This window comes from Cetorhinus maximus, chromosome 19 (genome assembly GCF_964194155.1).
Source record: "Cetorhinus maximus chromosome 19, sCetMax3.hap1.1, whole genome shotgun sequence".
NCBI classification, from domain to species: Eukaryota; Metazoa; Chordata; class Chondrichthyes; order Lamniformes; family Cetorhinidae; genus Cetorhinus; species Cetorhinus maximus.
Window position 1 is genome coordinate 66837502 of NC_135897.1, and position 16970 is coordinate 66854471.

Here is a 16970-nt window from a genome sequence, read left to right on the forward strand (position 1 = left end):
GCACCTGACCTCATAGAGACTTCATCTAATAGCCACTGTGTTAAAACACTTCATTTCCTAATGTGTAGAAAAATAATTTCTCTAATATCCCCTTTTCTTATTTTAGTGATCTATTCTTAGTCTATACCCCACGAATATTAATTGATCAACTAGCGAAAACAATCATGCATTTTTAAAAACTCAACCCATCTTGTCTTTAAATATCTCCCAATGTCATCTGTTATTTAATCCACCAATTAATTTAGGTTAACTGCCCTTTGTCCCACTGAAATGAATTAATCTCAAGTTCGACAATTTTACATTTCACTTTACCTGTATCAATTTTCAAAGTGAATAAATTTAGGATATAATCACTACTTCCCTATTGTCTTAATTTCACGGCATTTCTCTGGCTCCGTTACCCATAACTAGTTCTAGCGCAGTATCATTTGTTGCTAGACATGCAGCATACTGGCTAAGGAAAAAGCCCTGCATGCATGCAAAGAATCTATCCCCCTTATGGCCATAACATTTTGTCTTATCAAAGTTATAAATGACATTCTGTGCAACTGTGACAAAGACAAACTGCCCCTTCTCATTCTTCTCAACCTGACACGGCTGATCACACCATCCTCCTCCAATTCACCTGGTTTGATTCTTATCTATCTAATCATAGCCACAGAATCGCCATCAATGACTTCTCTTCCCATTCCTGCACAGTTACTTCATATCCCCCAAGGAACTATTCTCAGGCAAAAGGTGGGGAGGAAATAAATACAATAACTATCACTAGAGAAAAAGTACTAGGGAACCTAATGGGGCTAAAGGCTGATAAGTCACCTGGACCTGATGGGTTGCATCCTAGGATATTAAAGGAAATAGCTGCAGAGATAGTGAATGCACTGGTAGTAATCTTCCGAGAGTCTTGAGATTCTGGAAAAGTCCCAGAGGATTGGAAAACTGCCAAAAGGAAGGGAGACAAAAAACAGGTAACTATAGGCCAGTTAGCTTAACATCTGTCATTGGGAAAATGTTGGAGTCTATTATAAAGGATGTAATAGCAGAGCATTTAGAATTACATAATCTAATCAAGCAGAACCAGCATGGCTTCATGAAGGGGAAATCATGCCTGACAAATTTATTAGAATTCTTTGAGGAGGTAACAAGCAGGTTAGATAAAGGGGAACCAGCATATGTAATATATTTGGATTTCCAAAAGACGTTTGATAAGGTACCATACGTAAGGCTATTTAATAAGATAAGAGCCCAAGGTGTTGGGGGTAGTATATTATCATGGATAGAGGACTGGCTAACTAATAGAAGACAGAGAGTTGGGATAGTGGGGGGCGCATTTTCAGAATGGCAACCTGTAACTAGTAGAGTGCCACAGGGATCAGTGCTGGGCCACAACTATTTACAATATATATTAATGACTTGGATGAGGGAAGTGAATGTACTATCGCCAAGTTTGTGAATGACACAAAAATAGGTGGGAAGGCAAGTGGTGAGGATGACACAAAAAGTCTAGAGAGGGATATAGACAGGTTAAATGAGTGGGCAAAAACATGGCAGATGGAATATAATGTGGAAAAGTATGAGGTTATGCACTTTGGCAGGAAAAATAGAGGAGCTGAATATTATTTAAATGGAGAAAGACTGAAGAAAACTGCAGCACAGAAGGATTTGGGGGTCCTCATGCATGAATTCCAAAAAGCTAGCATACAAATTCAGCAGGTAATAGGTAAGGCAAATGGAATGTTGGCCTTTATTCCAATGGCAATGGATAGGAAAGTCTTGCTAAAACTATACCAGGTACTAGTTAGACCATACCTAGAACACTGTGAACAGTTTTGGTCCCCTTATCCAAGGCATTGGAGGCAGTCCAGAGAAGGTTCACTAGGTTGATTCCGGGGATGAAGGGATTTTCTTATGAGGAGAGGTTGAATTGGTTGGGCCTGTACTCATTGGAATTTAGAAGAATGAGAGGCGACCTTATTGAAACAAATAAGATTCTTAGAGGGCTTGACAGGGTAGATGCTGAGAGGTTGTTTCCCCTTGTGGGAGATTCTCGGACCAGAGGGCATAATCTCAGAGTAAGGGGGCGCCCACTTAAAACAGAGATGAGGAGGAATTTCTTCTCTCAGAAGGTAGTCAATCTGTGGGATTCCTTACCGCAGAGGACTGTAGAGGCTGAGTCGTTAAGTATATTCAAGGCTGAGATAGACAGATTTTTAATCAGTGAGGGAATCAAGGGTTGTGGGGAAAAGGCAGGAAAGTGGAGCTGAGGATTATCAGATCAGCCATGATCTCATTGAATGGCAGAGCAGACTCGATTGGCTGAATGGCCTACTTCTGCTCCTATGTCTTATGGTATCCCTCCTATTTCTCACCTATAGTGACTCTCACCTTTGAGTCACAAAGTTCTGGGTCCAAGTACTGCTCCAGGGCTTGAACACAAAAATCACGGTTGACATTCCCAGTGCAGTGCTTAGGAAATGCTGCCTTGTCAGAGGTGCAGTTTTTCAGATGAGACGTTAAGTGAGGTTCCATCTGCCTAATCAGATGGAGGTAAAAGATTCCACGGCATTATTTCGAAAAGTAGGGAATTATCCCTGGTCTCATGGCCAATATTCATCCCATAATCAACAGCTACAAACAACAATGTGATCATCTATTTTTTTGTGAAGTGTGCTGAGTGCAATTTAGCATTTCCTACATCACAACATTGACTATACTTCAAAAAAGTATTTCAGTGGCTCTGAGGTGCTTAGAGATGTCTGGTGCGAGTGAGAAGTGCTCTATAAATACATATCTTTCTTTTACATGGTGCTGCTCAGTGACATCATCCAAAACTACCACACCTGTCTCCACATGTGCACTGTCGATATCCAGTTCTAACTCACCACCACGTCTCTCGACTCTTCCACTGTCAATCCCGACCCTGTATGAAGTATGTTGATCTCAGGAGACAGAGGCATCACAATTGGCCTTTGGTTTTGGGTCTATGTTCCCATTTCTGGTCATCATTCACTGATCCCTAAGCAAAATACTGTGGATGCTGGAAACCTGAAATAAAGCAGAAAATGCTGGAAATACTCAGTAGGTCAGGCAACATTTGTGGCGGGAGAAACAAAGTTAATTTTTCAGGTTGAGACTTTTCACAGTAGAATTTCTAATCCCTAATGAAAACGGATGTGAATAGACAATTCATAGACATCGATCAGCTGTGATGCCTCCCTGTCCACAAACACTCAAGTTTAGATTTTCCAATTTTAATGCTAGTAGTAACTCCATTTACCAGTATTAAAATAACAGTCATTAGAAAATTTAGGCTTCACTTCCGTGACCCTGAATTGGATGAAGCAGTTCTGGAAAAGTGAGTAAGTGAGTGATAAGTTCAAAGAGTAACCCCTTGCATAAAGTACTGCAAAAACTACAGAAATTCACCCCTGGAGGAGGGAAAGTATTCAGGAGAGGAAGGGAAGAAAAGAATCTATTGCTGATTGCAATTTGTTCAGCTTTAAATTTAATTTTGTGTTATATGAGATAAATTAAGGGCTAAAAATAAATTAACTATGATTAAAAAGATTAAAGTGTCTATTAATGTAAAGTTGAATGACAAATTAAAAATACTACCCAATTCTAGACCATTGTCTGTTGATTGTTAAAATACAATATCAGAACAAAAGTACTTAAGCATCATATCTAATACCAGCAATTAATATAACTATAGAACATTTGTGAGAAACCTAGTGTGAGAGAGAAATAGAAAGTAAATAGTCACAATATGCTATCTTAATATTTTAAACATTCTGGAAGTACTCAATTTTTCTGCTGAGTGAAGTACCTTGGAGTCCTACTTTTATTGCTCGCCACTCTTTTGTCAATCAGGAACTGGAAGAAAACCTGGAATTTTGGATGGAAAAATATGATAAAGATATTGAAACAAAGCAAAGTGAACTGAGTACTCTGAAATTAAATAAGATCAGCGATTTACAACGGGTCAAAGAATACTCTGAAAAGGTAATGCAACTGATCTACCTTTTACATATCACAATCAGATAATATCCCAGTCTAAGTTAGGATAATTTAAGTCCCCTATTACCACTATACTGTAATTTTTGCATCTCTCTATTTTCCTCCAAATTTGGTCCACTATATTTTTCCCAATAGTTGGTGGCCTATAGAATACTCTCAAGAAATGTGATGGTATCTCTCTATTGTTTCTAAACTCTAAGCAAATAGATTCTGTCCTTGACCCCTCCAAGACATTCTCACTCTCCAGTAGTGCAATATTCCCCTTAATCAGTACTGCCCCCCCACTTTCTTTTCTGCTTTACTTTTCCTGAAGGCCTTTTACCCAGGTATACTGACTACCTAGTCCTGCCCTTATTTGAGCCAGGTATCCATTGCTGCCACGACATCTTATTCCTATGTGATATCTGGCACCTGCAGCTCACCAACCTTATTTACCAGATTCTGTGCATTTACTTACATATGCAGGTAAGGGTAATTTAGACCTTACTGCATTCCCTCTTAATCTGACCCCATTTAATACCTATTTCTTACCGTACTGCTGTCTGTTGCTTGCAATCTTTTTGTGCAGGTTATTTCCCTTTTCCAATACGACATCTTGGTTCTCATGCCCCTGCCAGGTTAGGTTAAACTCTCTCCAACAGTACTAACAAACTGCTCTGTCAGGACATTGGTTTCAGCTCTTGAGGTTCAACCCATTCAGCCTGTACATGTCTCACCTCCTCCAGAACCCATCCTAATGTCTCAGGAATCTAAAATCCTCCCTCATGCACCATCTCCCCAGTCATGCATTCATCTACTCTATCCTCCTATTTCTATATTGCCTAGCATGTGGCACTGGGAGCAGTCTGAAAATTACTGCCTTTGAGATCTCCTTCTTAGCTTTGTAAAATCTGCCCACAGAACCTTATCCCTTAAATATGGACCACAACCTCTGGCTGTTTACCCTCGCCACTCAAGAGAGCTGTGCAGTGCTCAGTGACCTCCTTTAATCTGGCATCAGGGAGGCAACATACCATCCTGGAATCATACCTGTGGCTGCAGAAATGCCTGTCTGTTCCTGCACCCCTCACAAAACTCCAAATAATTTATCGCACTGAATTGTTTTGAGATTTTTGAGAGACATTAAATAATTGCACTGCTCAAGAAACACATGGACTAAATATCCCAATAGTGATGAAAGTGTTGATCCACTGGAATATCTTGAACATCTCTTGATCTGGCAGGTTTCTTCATTATTTTATTTCAGATTAATATAATTAGGAAAGAGGAAGAATAGCAAAACATCTGATATTTTTCCATTCTATCCCTTCAGTACTTGACATATGAACGAGTCATAATTGAGGATAGAGTTGAGAGAGAGAATGAATGGAAGAAAAGGACACAAGAAGAGAACGAATTTAAGAGCATTATTAAGGTAATATTACATGTAAAAATTTCACTCAAATATATGAAACATCATATTAGAGTGAGGGCCTGGGACCAACTCAATCAAATTGTTCATGTCTGGCTGCAGAAAGCTCACTTGAATGAGGCAATAGAACCATCTTCTCCTCAATTTAATCATGCAGTTGTACACAAATTTTCTCCCAACAGATTTACACTGAAACAAAGGGTTGAGATTTTCCAGCGGGCTTTGGGCTCTAAACATTCGGACCAAATGAGGATCTTGAATCTGCACTTGCCAACAGTGAGACTGGTTCAGCGATCTTCTGGAACGCAGCCTCCTAATTGGCTGCCTCCATCCTTGCCATCCAATTAAGGAAAGGAGACAGACTCTTGATACTGCAGACCGATCAGAGGTTCAGCAGCCCCACGGGGAGAGGCGGATGCTGCTGAGGCAGGTCAGGGGCCATTAGGGTGCCAACGTGGTGCCTTCACTGGCCTGCACAGTAGTAAAGAAATGATCAAGATTTAGGCTGGTGGGTTCATCAGGATGAAGCGGAAACTCCTTCACTGGATTAGAATCAGCTGCAATTTCAGCCTTTCACGTTTGTGGCCCTGTCAAAGAGGCACGGAGCCTCCAGCTCCAATGGTCTCCCAACCTGCCACAGGGAGCCATCTCCATTGGGCTGGCGGTCTGCACATGTGGCAGGGGGCTACTCCACTGGCCACCAAATTGTCCCCAATTTAAGCTCAAACCAGCGTAATTGGCTGCCTGCCCCTGCAGGCTATTTTCCTGGCCCACAACACATGTCCCCATACCCCAAAGCCTCCAAATCCCCCATCATGGAGTGGGCCATGGAAATTCAACCCAAGGATGTTCCATGCACTCAAATAGCTCCAATTAATCATTTAAAAAACACTTTATGCCATTATGTTTAGCAAAATCACAACCAAATTCAGCTTATTCAAAGGAAAAGCAAGAAATCTGAACCAAAATCAAAAAATGCTGTCAACACTCAGCAATGCATGCAGAGGACAGCTGACGTTTCAGGTGTAGAACCTCTAATCAGAACTGGAGATTATTATAGATGAATAGCATTTATGAAGAAACGGAACAAAGGCAGTGGAGTGGAATAATACACAGACAAGAAGAAATAGAATGTCCTTTAAAGTTTCTGCATACAAAACAGGAGATGATTAAATGCAGGCAATATTAGCATGAGACCTTATGAGGCATAATGAGTGGAATTAAAGACTTTTATGAGGCATGGAGAATGTGTTAATAGTTCAAGAGGCAGGGAATAAGACAGGTAGAAATTCCAACATGAAAATCTGGCAAAGCAAAGCAAGTTCTATTGGCTCAGGAGCCTGCGAGCAAAAAAAGTGCAGGTCAAAGCTGTTCCAGTACAGCTGCAACACTGGCATCTACCCGGCTATGTGGAAAATTGCCCAAGTATGTCCTGTACGCAAAAAGGCGAAATCCAACCCAGCCAATTACCGCCCCCTGAGTCTACTCTTCATCATCAGTAAAGTAATGCAAGGGGTCATCAACACTGCTATCAAGCGACACTTGCTTAGCAATAACCTGCTCATTGACGCCCAGGGTCACTCAGCTACTGACCTCATTACAGCCTTGGTTCAAACATGAACAAAAGAGCTGAATTTCAGAGGTAAGGTGAAAAGTGACTGCCCTTGACATCAAGGCAGCATTTGACCAAGTGTGGCATCAAGGAGCCTGAGCAAAACTGGAGTCAGTGGGAATCGGGGAAAACTCTCCGCTGGTTGGAGTCATACCTAGCACAAAGGAAGTAGGTTGTGATTTGTTGAAAGTCAATCATCTCAGTTCCAGGTCATCACTGTAGGAGTTCCTCAGGGTAGTGTACTCGGCCCAATCATCTTCAGCTGCTTCATCAATGACCTTCCTTCCATCATAAAGTCAAAAGTGGGGATGTTTTGCTGATGATTGCACAATGTTCAGAACCATATGTGACTCCTCAGATATTGAGGCAGTCCATGTCCAAATGCAGCAAGACCTGGACAAGATTAGGCTTGGGCTGACAAGTGGCAAGTAACATTCACACCACACAAGTGCCAGGCCATGACAATCTCCAACAAGAGAGAATCTAACCATCATCCCATGACATTCAATTGCATAACCATCACTGAATCCCCCACTATCAACATCCTGTGGATTACCATTGATCAGAAACTGAACTAGACTAGCCATATAAATACAGTGGTTACAAGAGCAGGTCAGAGGCTAGGAATCCTGTGGTGAATAACTCACCTCCTGACTCCCCAAAGCCTGTCCACCATCTACAAGGCACAAGTCAGGAGTATGATGGAATACTCTTCACTTGCCTGGATGAGTGCAGCTCCAACAACACTCAAGAAGCTTGACACCATCCAGGATAAAGCAGCCTGCTTGTTTGGCACTCACCTTTGGGAAGAGCAGTCAGGGAGGCGGACCTGTCAGCTGCTCGGAACCAGCACGTGCTGAGTTTGAATGGAGAGTGAAAAAAAAATTGTGACATCACAGGAAAGAAGCAATCTGATTGGCTGGAGAAGAAGCTAGCTGTTTGGTGAGTATCTAGTATCTAATAAGTGTTTGAGGTTTATTCTATTCACAAGGTTTGGAATAAAGTAGGAACTGTACTTTTTGGTGAGGTTTATTAAGTAGGGCCAACAAAAATAATTTTCAACTTGGATAAAACAGCGCAAGTTCATGAGATAAAACAGCGCGAGTTCAGGGGATAAAACAGTGAGAAGTCAGGGATAAAACAGCAAGAGGTCAGGGATAAAACATCGAGAGTTCAGGGGATAAAACAGCGAGAGCTCAGGAGATAAAACAGCGAGAGTTCAGGGGATAAAACAGCGAGAGTTCAGGGGATAAAACAGCAGGAGTTCAGGGGATATAACAGCAGGAGTTCAGGGGATAAAACAGCAGGAGTTCAGGGGATAAAACAGCAGGAGTTCAGGGGATAAAACAGCGAGAGTTCGGGGGATAAAACAGTGAGAGTTCAGGGGATAAAACAGCAGGAGTTCAGGGGATAAAACAGCGAGAGTTCGGGGGATAAAACAGCGAGAGCTCAGGGGATAAAACAGCGAGAGCTCAGGGGATAAAACAGCGAGAGCTCAGGAGATAAAACAGCGAGAGTTCAGGGGATAAAACAGCGAGAGTTCAGGGGATAAAACAGCAGGAGTTCAGGGGATAAAACAGCAGGAGTTCAGGGATAAAACAGGAGTTCAGGAGATATAACAGAGAGAGTTCAGGGGATAAAACAGTTCAGGAGATAAAACAGTGAGAGGTCAGGGGATAAAACAGCGAGAGTTCAGGGGATAAAACAGCGAGAGTTCAGGGGATAAAACAGCGAGAGTTCAGGGGATAAAACAGCGAGAGTTCAGGGGATAAAACAGCGAGAGTTCAGGGGATAAAACCGCGAGAGTTCAGGGGATAAAACAGCGAGAGTTCAGGGGATAAAACAGTGAGAGTTCAGGGGATAAAACAGCAAGGGTTCAGGAGCTAAAACAGCAAGGGTTCAGGAGCTAAAACAGTGAGAGTTCAGGGGATAAAACAGCGAGAGTTCAGGGGATAAAACAGCGAGAGTTCAGGGGATAAAACAGCGAGAGTTCAGGGGATAAAACAGCGAGAGTTCAGGGGATAAAACAGCGAGAGTTCAGGGGATAAAACAGCGAGAGTTCAGGGGATAAAACAGCGAGAGTTCAGGGGATAAAACAGCGAGAGTTCAGGGGATAAAACAGCGAGAGTTCAGGGGATAAAACAGCGAGAGTTCAGGGGATAAAACAGCAAGGGTTCAGGAGCTAAAACAGCGAGAGTTCAGGGGATAAAACAGGAGTTCAGGAGATAAAACAGCCGAGTGGAGAGACAGTTGGGAATTGAAAACAGCGCGAGTACAGAAACGTAAATTTCTAAACAAGCACACGGAAAGTAAGAATTTATAGGCACAAGAGAGGGAGCTGATTTGGGAGTAAGGGTGAAGAATTTTTACTTTCTACTAATCTCCACTTTATAGTTAATAGTACAAGAGTAAGGTTAAAGAAAATAAAGGTAACTGAAGTTTAAGCAAAAAAGTGATTTAAGAGTTTAAGGTTAAGGCATGGCAGTACAGCTCAGCTAAGTGGAATGCCCGTCCTGTGGCAGTTGGGGAGTCTCGGACACTTCCCATGACCCAGATGAGCCCAAGTGCAGGAAGTGTCACTGGCTGCACAAGTTTGAGCTCCACATTTCAGAGCTTGAGCAGCGGCTGCAGTCACTGAGGTGCATCTGTGATGCACAGAACTACGTGGATAGCGCATTCAGAGAGGTGGTGACACCGCAAGTTAGGGGCAAGCAGGCAGATAGGGAATGGGTGACTGCCAGGCAGTCCAAGAGAAACAGGCAGGTAGTGCAGGATTCCCCAGAGGTCCCTCTCACTAACCGGTTTTCCATTCTGGATATCGGTGAAGGCGATGGAAATTTGGAGGAGTGCAGCAAGAGCCAAGCCCGTGGCATCACGGGTGGCCCAGCTGTATAGGAGGGGGAGAAGAAGAGTGGAAGGGCAGTACTGATAGGACATTCTTTAGTTAGGGGAACAGACAGGCATTTCTGTGGCTCCAGGATGGTTTGTTGCCTCCCTATTGCTAATGTCAAGGATGTCACAGAACGGCTGCAGGACATTCTTGTGGGGGAGTGTGAACAGCCAGAGGTTGTGGTCCACATTGGTACTAACAACATAGGTAGGAAGTGGGATGTGGTCCTGCATCGGAATTTAGGAGGCTAGGTATAAAATTAGCAAGCAGGATCTCTAAAGTAGTAATCTCTGGATTACTCCCAGTGCCACATGCAAGAGAGTACAGAAATAGAAAGACAGACGGATGCGTGGCTGGAAAGATGGTGCAGGAGGGAGGGCTTTAGATTCCTGGGACACTGGGACTGGCTCTGGGGGAGATGGTACCTGTACAAGCCGGACAGGTTGCACCTGAACAGAGCTGGGACTGAGTTTCTTGCAGGTCGTTTTGCTAGTGCTGTTGGGGAGGGTTTAAACTAACTCAGCAGGGGTGTGGGACCCAAGAGAGAATATTAGAAAGTAATGCCAGGGTGCACGGAATGTTGGGAGAGGCAGATAGCACTAAAATAGAGAATAGTAAGTTAATAGATGGAGTCAGAGTAAGGGAGCAAGTAGTGATGTCTAAATCAGGTTTACACTGCATGTATGTGAATGCACAGGGTATAGTTAATAACATTGAGGAGTTACAGGCACAGATCACCTTGTGGGATTATGATGTTGTGGCAATAACGGAGATCTGGCTTAAGGAAGGGCAGATCTGGGTGTTAAATATTCCTGGTTACAAAGTGTTCAGAAAAGATAGGAAAGTGGAAAAAGGAGGTGTGACATTTTTGGTTAAGGAGAGTGTTGCAGTACTGGAGAAAGAGGATGTGTCAGAGGATTCAAGGACAGAATCGATTTGGCTAGAGCTAAGGAATAAGAAGGGTGCGATTACATTGCTCGATGTAATATATAGACCACTAGCTAGTGGGAAGGATATAGAGGAACAAATCTGCAAGGAAATTACAGAGAGGTGTAAACATTGTAGAGTAGTTATAATGGGGATTTTAATTACCCTTATATAGACTGGGATGGTGGTAGTGTAAGGGGCAGTGAGGCTCAAGCGTTCCTAGGTTGTGTTCAGGGGAATTTTCTACAGCAGTATGTGTCCAGTCCAACAAGAAAGGAGGCACTGCTGTACCTGGTTCTTGGGAATTAGATGGACCAAGTAGATCAAGTGACAGTGGGGGAACATTTAGGGGACAGTAATCATTGTATCATTAGGTTTAGGATGACAGTGGAAAATTACATTGGTCAATCCAGAATAAGAATTATCAACTGTCAGAGAGCGGACTTCAATGGGGCAAGAACGGAGCTGGGCCGGATAGACTGGAACCAAAGATTGGTGGAAAAAACAGTAGCTGAACAATGAGCTACCTTCAAAGAGGAGATGGTTTGGGCACAGTCAAGGTATGTTCCCTCAAAAGGGAAGGGTAGGACAAACAAATCCAGAGCTCCCTGGATGACAAAGGAGATAGAAATTAAGTTAAAGAGGAAAAAGTGTGCTTACGACAGGTGTCAGGTAGCAAATACAATTGAGGACCCAAGGTGAACACAGAAGTTTCACAAGGGATGTGAAAAAGTAAATACAAGAAGCAAAGAGGGATTATGAAAAAAGACTGGCAGCTAACATAAGAGGAAATCCCAAAGTATCCTGTAAGCACATCAATAGTAAAAGGGTGGTAAAAGGAGTAGAGCCGATTAGGGACCAAAAAGGGGATTTACACATAGAAGCAAGAGGCATGGCTGAGGTGTTAAATGAATACTTTGCATCTGTCTTTACCTATGAGGTAGATGCTGCCCAGGCCATGGTGACGGAGGAGGAAACTCAGTCACTAGAAGGGTTTAAAATTGATAAGGAGGTGGTATTGGATAAGCTGTCGGTACTTAAAGGCACCGGGACCGGATGAGATGCATCCAAGAATATTGAAGGAAGTAAGAGTGGAAATTGCAGAGGCACTGGCAATAATCTTTCAATGTTCCCTGGATTCGGGAGAGATGCCAGAGGACTGGAGAATTGCAAGCATTACGCCCTGGTTCAAAAAAGGTTGTAAAGATCTGCCCTGTAATTACAGACCAGTCAGTTTAACTTCAGTGGTGGGGAAACTTCTAGAAACAATTATTCAGAATAGAATTAATAGTCACATGGAAAAACGTGGATTGATTCGGAAGAGTCAGCATGAATCTGTTAAAGGAAAATAGTGTCTAACTTGCTGGAGTTTTTTGAAGAGGTTACAGAGATGGTTGATGAGGGCAAGGCCGTTGAAGTGGTGTATATGGACTTCCAAAAGGCGTTCAATACAGTGCCACGCAACAGACTTGTGAGGAAAGTTATAGGTCATGGAATAAAAAGGACAGTAGCAATGTGGATACAAAATTGGCTGAGAGATAGGAAACAGAGAGTAATGGTTAATGGGTATTTTTCGGGCTGGAAGAAGGTTTGTAGTGGAGTTTCCCAGGGGTCGGTATTGGTACCCTTGCTTTTCCTGATACATATAAATAATCTAGATCTTGGTAGGCAGGGACAATTTCAAAGCTTGCGGATGACACAAAACTTGGGAGAATTGTAAACTGTGAGGAGGACAGTGTAGAACTCCGAAAGGACATTGACACATTGGTGGAATGGGCAGATAGGTGGCAGATGAAGTTCAATGCGGAGAAGTGTGAGGTGATACACTTTGGTACAAAGAACATGGAGAGACAGTATAAAATAAAGGATACTATTCTAAAGGGTGTGCAGGAGCAGAGAGATCTGGGTGTATATGTACATAAGTCATTAAAAGTGGCAGGAGAGGTAGAGAGAGCTGTTTCTAAAGCATACGGTACTCTAGGCTTCATTAATAGGGGCATAGAGTACAAAAGCAGGGAGGTTTTGATGAACTTATATAAGATACTGGTTAGACCTCAACTGGAGTATTGTGTACAGTTCTGGGCACCACACTATAGGAAGGATGTGAATGCATCGGAGAGAGTGCAGAAGAGGTTTATGAGAATGGTTCCAAGGATGAGACACTTCAGTTATGATGAAAGATTGGATAAGTTGGGACTGTTTTCCTTGGAGAGGAGAAGGCTAAGAGGAGACTTGATAGAAGTTTTAAAAATCATGAGGGGTCTGGACAAAGTAGATAGGGAGAAACCGTTCCTGCTCGTAAATGGATCAAGAAACAGAGGGCACCGTTTTAAAGTGTTTTGCAAGAGAAGCAAATGTGAGGTGAGAAAAAACTTTTTCACACAGCGAGTAGTTAGGGTTTGGAATGCACTGCCTGGAAGTGTGGTGGAGGCAGGTTCAATTGAGGCATTCAGGAGGGCATTGGATGATTATTTAAATAGAAGCAACGTGCAGGGTTATGGGGGGAAAAGGCAGGAAATTGGCACTAAGTTAAAATGCTCAGAGAGCCAGTGCAGACACCATGGGCCAAATGGACTCCTTCAGCACCATAACAATTCTGTAACCCCTTCCACAAACATTCACTCCCTCCACTACCAACGAACAATGGCAGCAATGTATACCATCTACAGGATGCACTGCAGAAACTCACTGAGGGTCCTTAAGCAGCACCTTCCAAGCCCACAACCACTACCATCTAGAAAGGCAAGGGCACCACCACATGGAAGTTCCACTCCAAGCTACTCACCATCCTGACTTGGAAATGTATTCACTGTTGCTAGGTCAAAATCCTGGAACTCCCTCCCTAACAGCACTGTGCGTGTACCTACACCACAGGGTCTGCAGCGGTTCAAGAAGGCAGCTAATAACTACCTTCTCAATGGCAATTAGGGATGGGCAATAAATGCTGGCCTAACACATCCTGTAAATGAATTTTAAAAATTCATCTCATATTTATCCCTAATTTTTAATCTGCCCCACAGGGGAAAACATCACTTCTACATCCACCCTGTCAAACCACTTCATAATTTTAATGATCTTTGTGTGTTGGACTGATCGGTAGATAGGTACATGAGGGAGAAAAGAATAAAAAGATGTGTGGATCAGTTGAGAATGAAGAAAGGGAGGAGGCTAGTGTGGAGTATAAACACCAGCATAGATCTGTAACATATGGTACAGTTCAGTCTGGCAAAAAGGTGGTAGCCCCATCCCATATTGCTGGTATTCCTGTCAAACAGAAAATGGGAGTGCAAGTTAAGATCAATATTAAGGCCAAAAAGCTGCAAATTGAATACTAGAAGTATAAGACGCTGTTCCTTGAACTTGAATTGAGCTCAATTGGAACCACATGGAGAAAACAGATATTGAAGTCTGAATGGGAGAGGGACAGGGAATTAATATGACAAGTGGCATGGAACTTGGGCTTGCACTTACAAACAGAATGGAGGTGATTGAAAAAGCAGTTAGCTAACCTCTGTTTGGTCTTCTTTATGTAAAGGGGGGTTTGCAGCACTGTGAGCAACAAATACAGTGCACTATGTTGAGAAAAGTACAATTACTGTCTCACCCAAAAGAAGGGTTGGGGTGTCGGAGAGCAGTGAAAGATGTCAGGGAATCGAAAGGAGGCAGTCAGGGTAATGAAAATAGTGAATCAGGGTGTCAAGGAGGGAAGGTGAGAACTGAGTGGAGGGGGTGGTGGGATTGCACTGGAAATGGCAGATGATCATCCGCTGAATGTGCTGGCTAGTGAGGTTAAAGGTGAGGATAAGGGAGACCCAGTTCAGTTCTTAGAAGTTGAAGAAGGGTCAAGGACAATAACATGGGTTCTAACAGGGAATCATTGATTGAGGAAAATTATTATTCTAGATGTGATATCATCAGAGCAAATGCAACAGAGAAGGAAATTGGGAGAAAGTAAAGGAAGAAGTATAAGTCAGGTAGTTGGGGGAGTTAGTGAGCTCTGTAGTATATTTCATAGACAACTATCAGCACTTTATGGAAGAAATCTCTGGCAGCTTGACACTATCATTCTTACCTGAAAACAGACAAAAAAATATTTTAAGCCTCAGCTTCCTGGATCAATAATAGATATGTCCTTCCAGTAAATTTGCCACCTGGAGGATAGCATTTCCTGAACTCCTTAGCGTGTAGTCAGAAACCACACCCCAGAGCATCTGACACAGGAGAATATTAATACAGGAGGGTGAAATGAAAGGAGCATAAGACAACACATGAAGCAAAGCCAAAATCGTTGAAATGTTAAACAAAAACAAAAAATTGCTGGAATGTTAACTATTTGATAGGCAAATTACATCTTCCAGAATCCTTTGTGACCTGGTGTGTATATATGCAAAGCCCAATAAGCATACAGAGTACATTGAAACATAAAGTGTCACCATAGGCTCAGTAAACTCATCTCACTTTTCCTAGCAGTTTAACTGCTGCATTTTGTCAAATTTTTGCTTATCAAAATAGGCTCTGTAGTTGGGACACTTGGTGACTTTTTAAAGTATTGCTATGGAAAGAATCCTCAATTTTGGGATTATTTAAAGAACATTGTTCTAGATATGTATTCACACAAGTGTTGAATATTTCACTACTGAATAGTTAGCACTTTAATGCAGTACTAGATCAGGAATCAAGACATCCTTCAGCAGTGCTCCTAACTAGCCTTGAGAGTGGTAACATCAAAAGTTCTCATGTTGGTACATTTTCAGAACATATGTCTGTACTTAAAAAGGTTCAATGGGAAAAGACTAGTTGATATATTTTAATATGAAGCTTATCCAACTGATCCACATAGTACAATTATAAATTTGCAGTTGGACAGTATTGAGCATATATATACGCAAGGTTATGAACTTTAGTCAGTTTTGAAATATGTAATTTTATGTGCATTTGTTGCATTTTGTCTTTGATAGTTCAAAAGTATTAATAATTGAAGCATTCCCGTGAGACCCTAGTTTTAAGAGTATAGGGTCCAGTGATCAGTAATATATCAAATTTTTTGGGTTCCTGGTGTACAATTATCACAGTGGGGAAGAAAATCGAACATCAAGTACCTTGACCAGAATTTTATTGGGGCAGCAGGGAAAGCCTGGAGCAACCCTGCCTTGGCAGTTTTTGGGAACCCCCAGCTGCATTTTTTGGCCATCCGACAACTAATTAGTTGCCAGCAGGGCTTCCATCCTTTCAAAGGATGAGTGCCCACCCCAGGAACTGCCAGCCAATTCAAGCGCTGGCAACTTAGCAGTGCCACCTGGAATGGTGGCCACTGCTTGGATTGTGCCTGGGAGAGTCACATGGGAGCACACAGCCTTCTCAATCTGCTAAGTGGGATCTGAGGGCAGTGGAGCCAATCAAGCAGGTCCTGGCAAAGGGAGCAGGGAGGATGGTTTGTGTGGGTGGGGGGCGCTGAGGGAGGGGGGGTGGGGGGTGTCATGGGGGCAACCAATGCTGCTGAGGCCCCGCCTGAGTGCCCAAATAGGAGGGCTGACCCTCCAAACCAAAAGGGAGGCCCGTCAGGATATACCAGTTTCCCCAAATGGCAAAGGGCCCAGCTTCCACTGGAAAAATGCTGCCGACAGCAGAAAAAGGCTGTCAACTTGCCTCCCCCACCCCTCACCATTTTCGGGCACCACCTGCCTCTCAGCCTGTCCTGAGGGAGCTGGTAAAATCCAGCCCCTTGTTTTCATCTGTACTGTACTACCATCAAAATCCTTTGGTTTTCACTTGTATAAAACACTCTTCTTTCTCCCCTCACAGCTCCAATCATGGTGGCGAGGAGTCATGGTTCGTAGAGGAATCGGAATCTACAAGTACATTAAAAGAAAAGGTGGAGAAAGCAAAGGAAAAGGAAAGGGAAAAGGGAAGGGCAAAGGGAAGGCCGATAAGAAGAAGTGAAGCCCTTTCTTTGTAGACGTTTTCACCATCCATCAAATTATTTATTTTGTGCTAAAATGGAAGGTTATTACTGGACAATACAGATTGAAAAAGCCAATTTTATTTAGTTAAGTAGTATTGACTAAATAAAGTTGCAATTTATTAAAAATCATGTGCTAATCACAATAGAACTT

General features: G+C 42.7%; 1 protein-coding gene across 1 annotated transcript in view; it reads left to right on the top strand.

Annotated features, from left to right (window-relative positions):
• The window catches only part of LOC144693878 (dynein regulatory complex protein 9-like), a 61912-nt gene extending 44942 nt beyond the window's left edge, over positions 1-16970 (top strand). The window contains exons 10-12 of the mRNA XM_078564016.1: positions 3871-4002; positions 5330-5431; positions 16660-16970. Of these exons, the coding sequence (XP_078420142.1) occupies positions 3871-4002; positions 5330-5431; positions 16660-16797 (372 nt within the window). The 3' untranslated portion in view covers positions 16798-16970. The remainder of the gene's footprint in view (positions 1-3870; positions 4003-5329; positions 5432-16659) is intronic.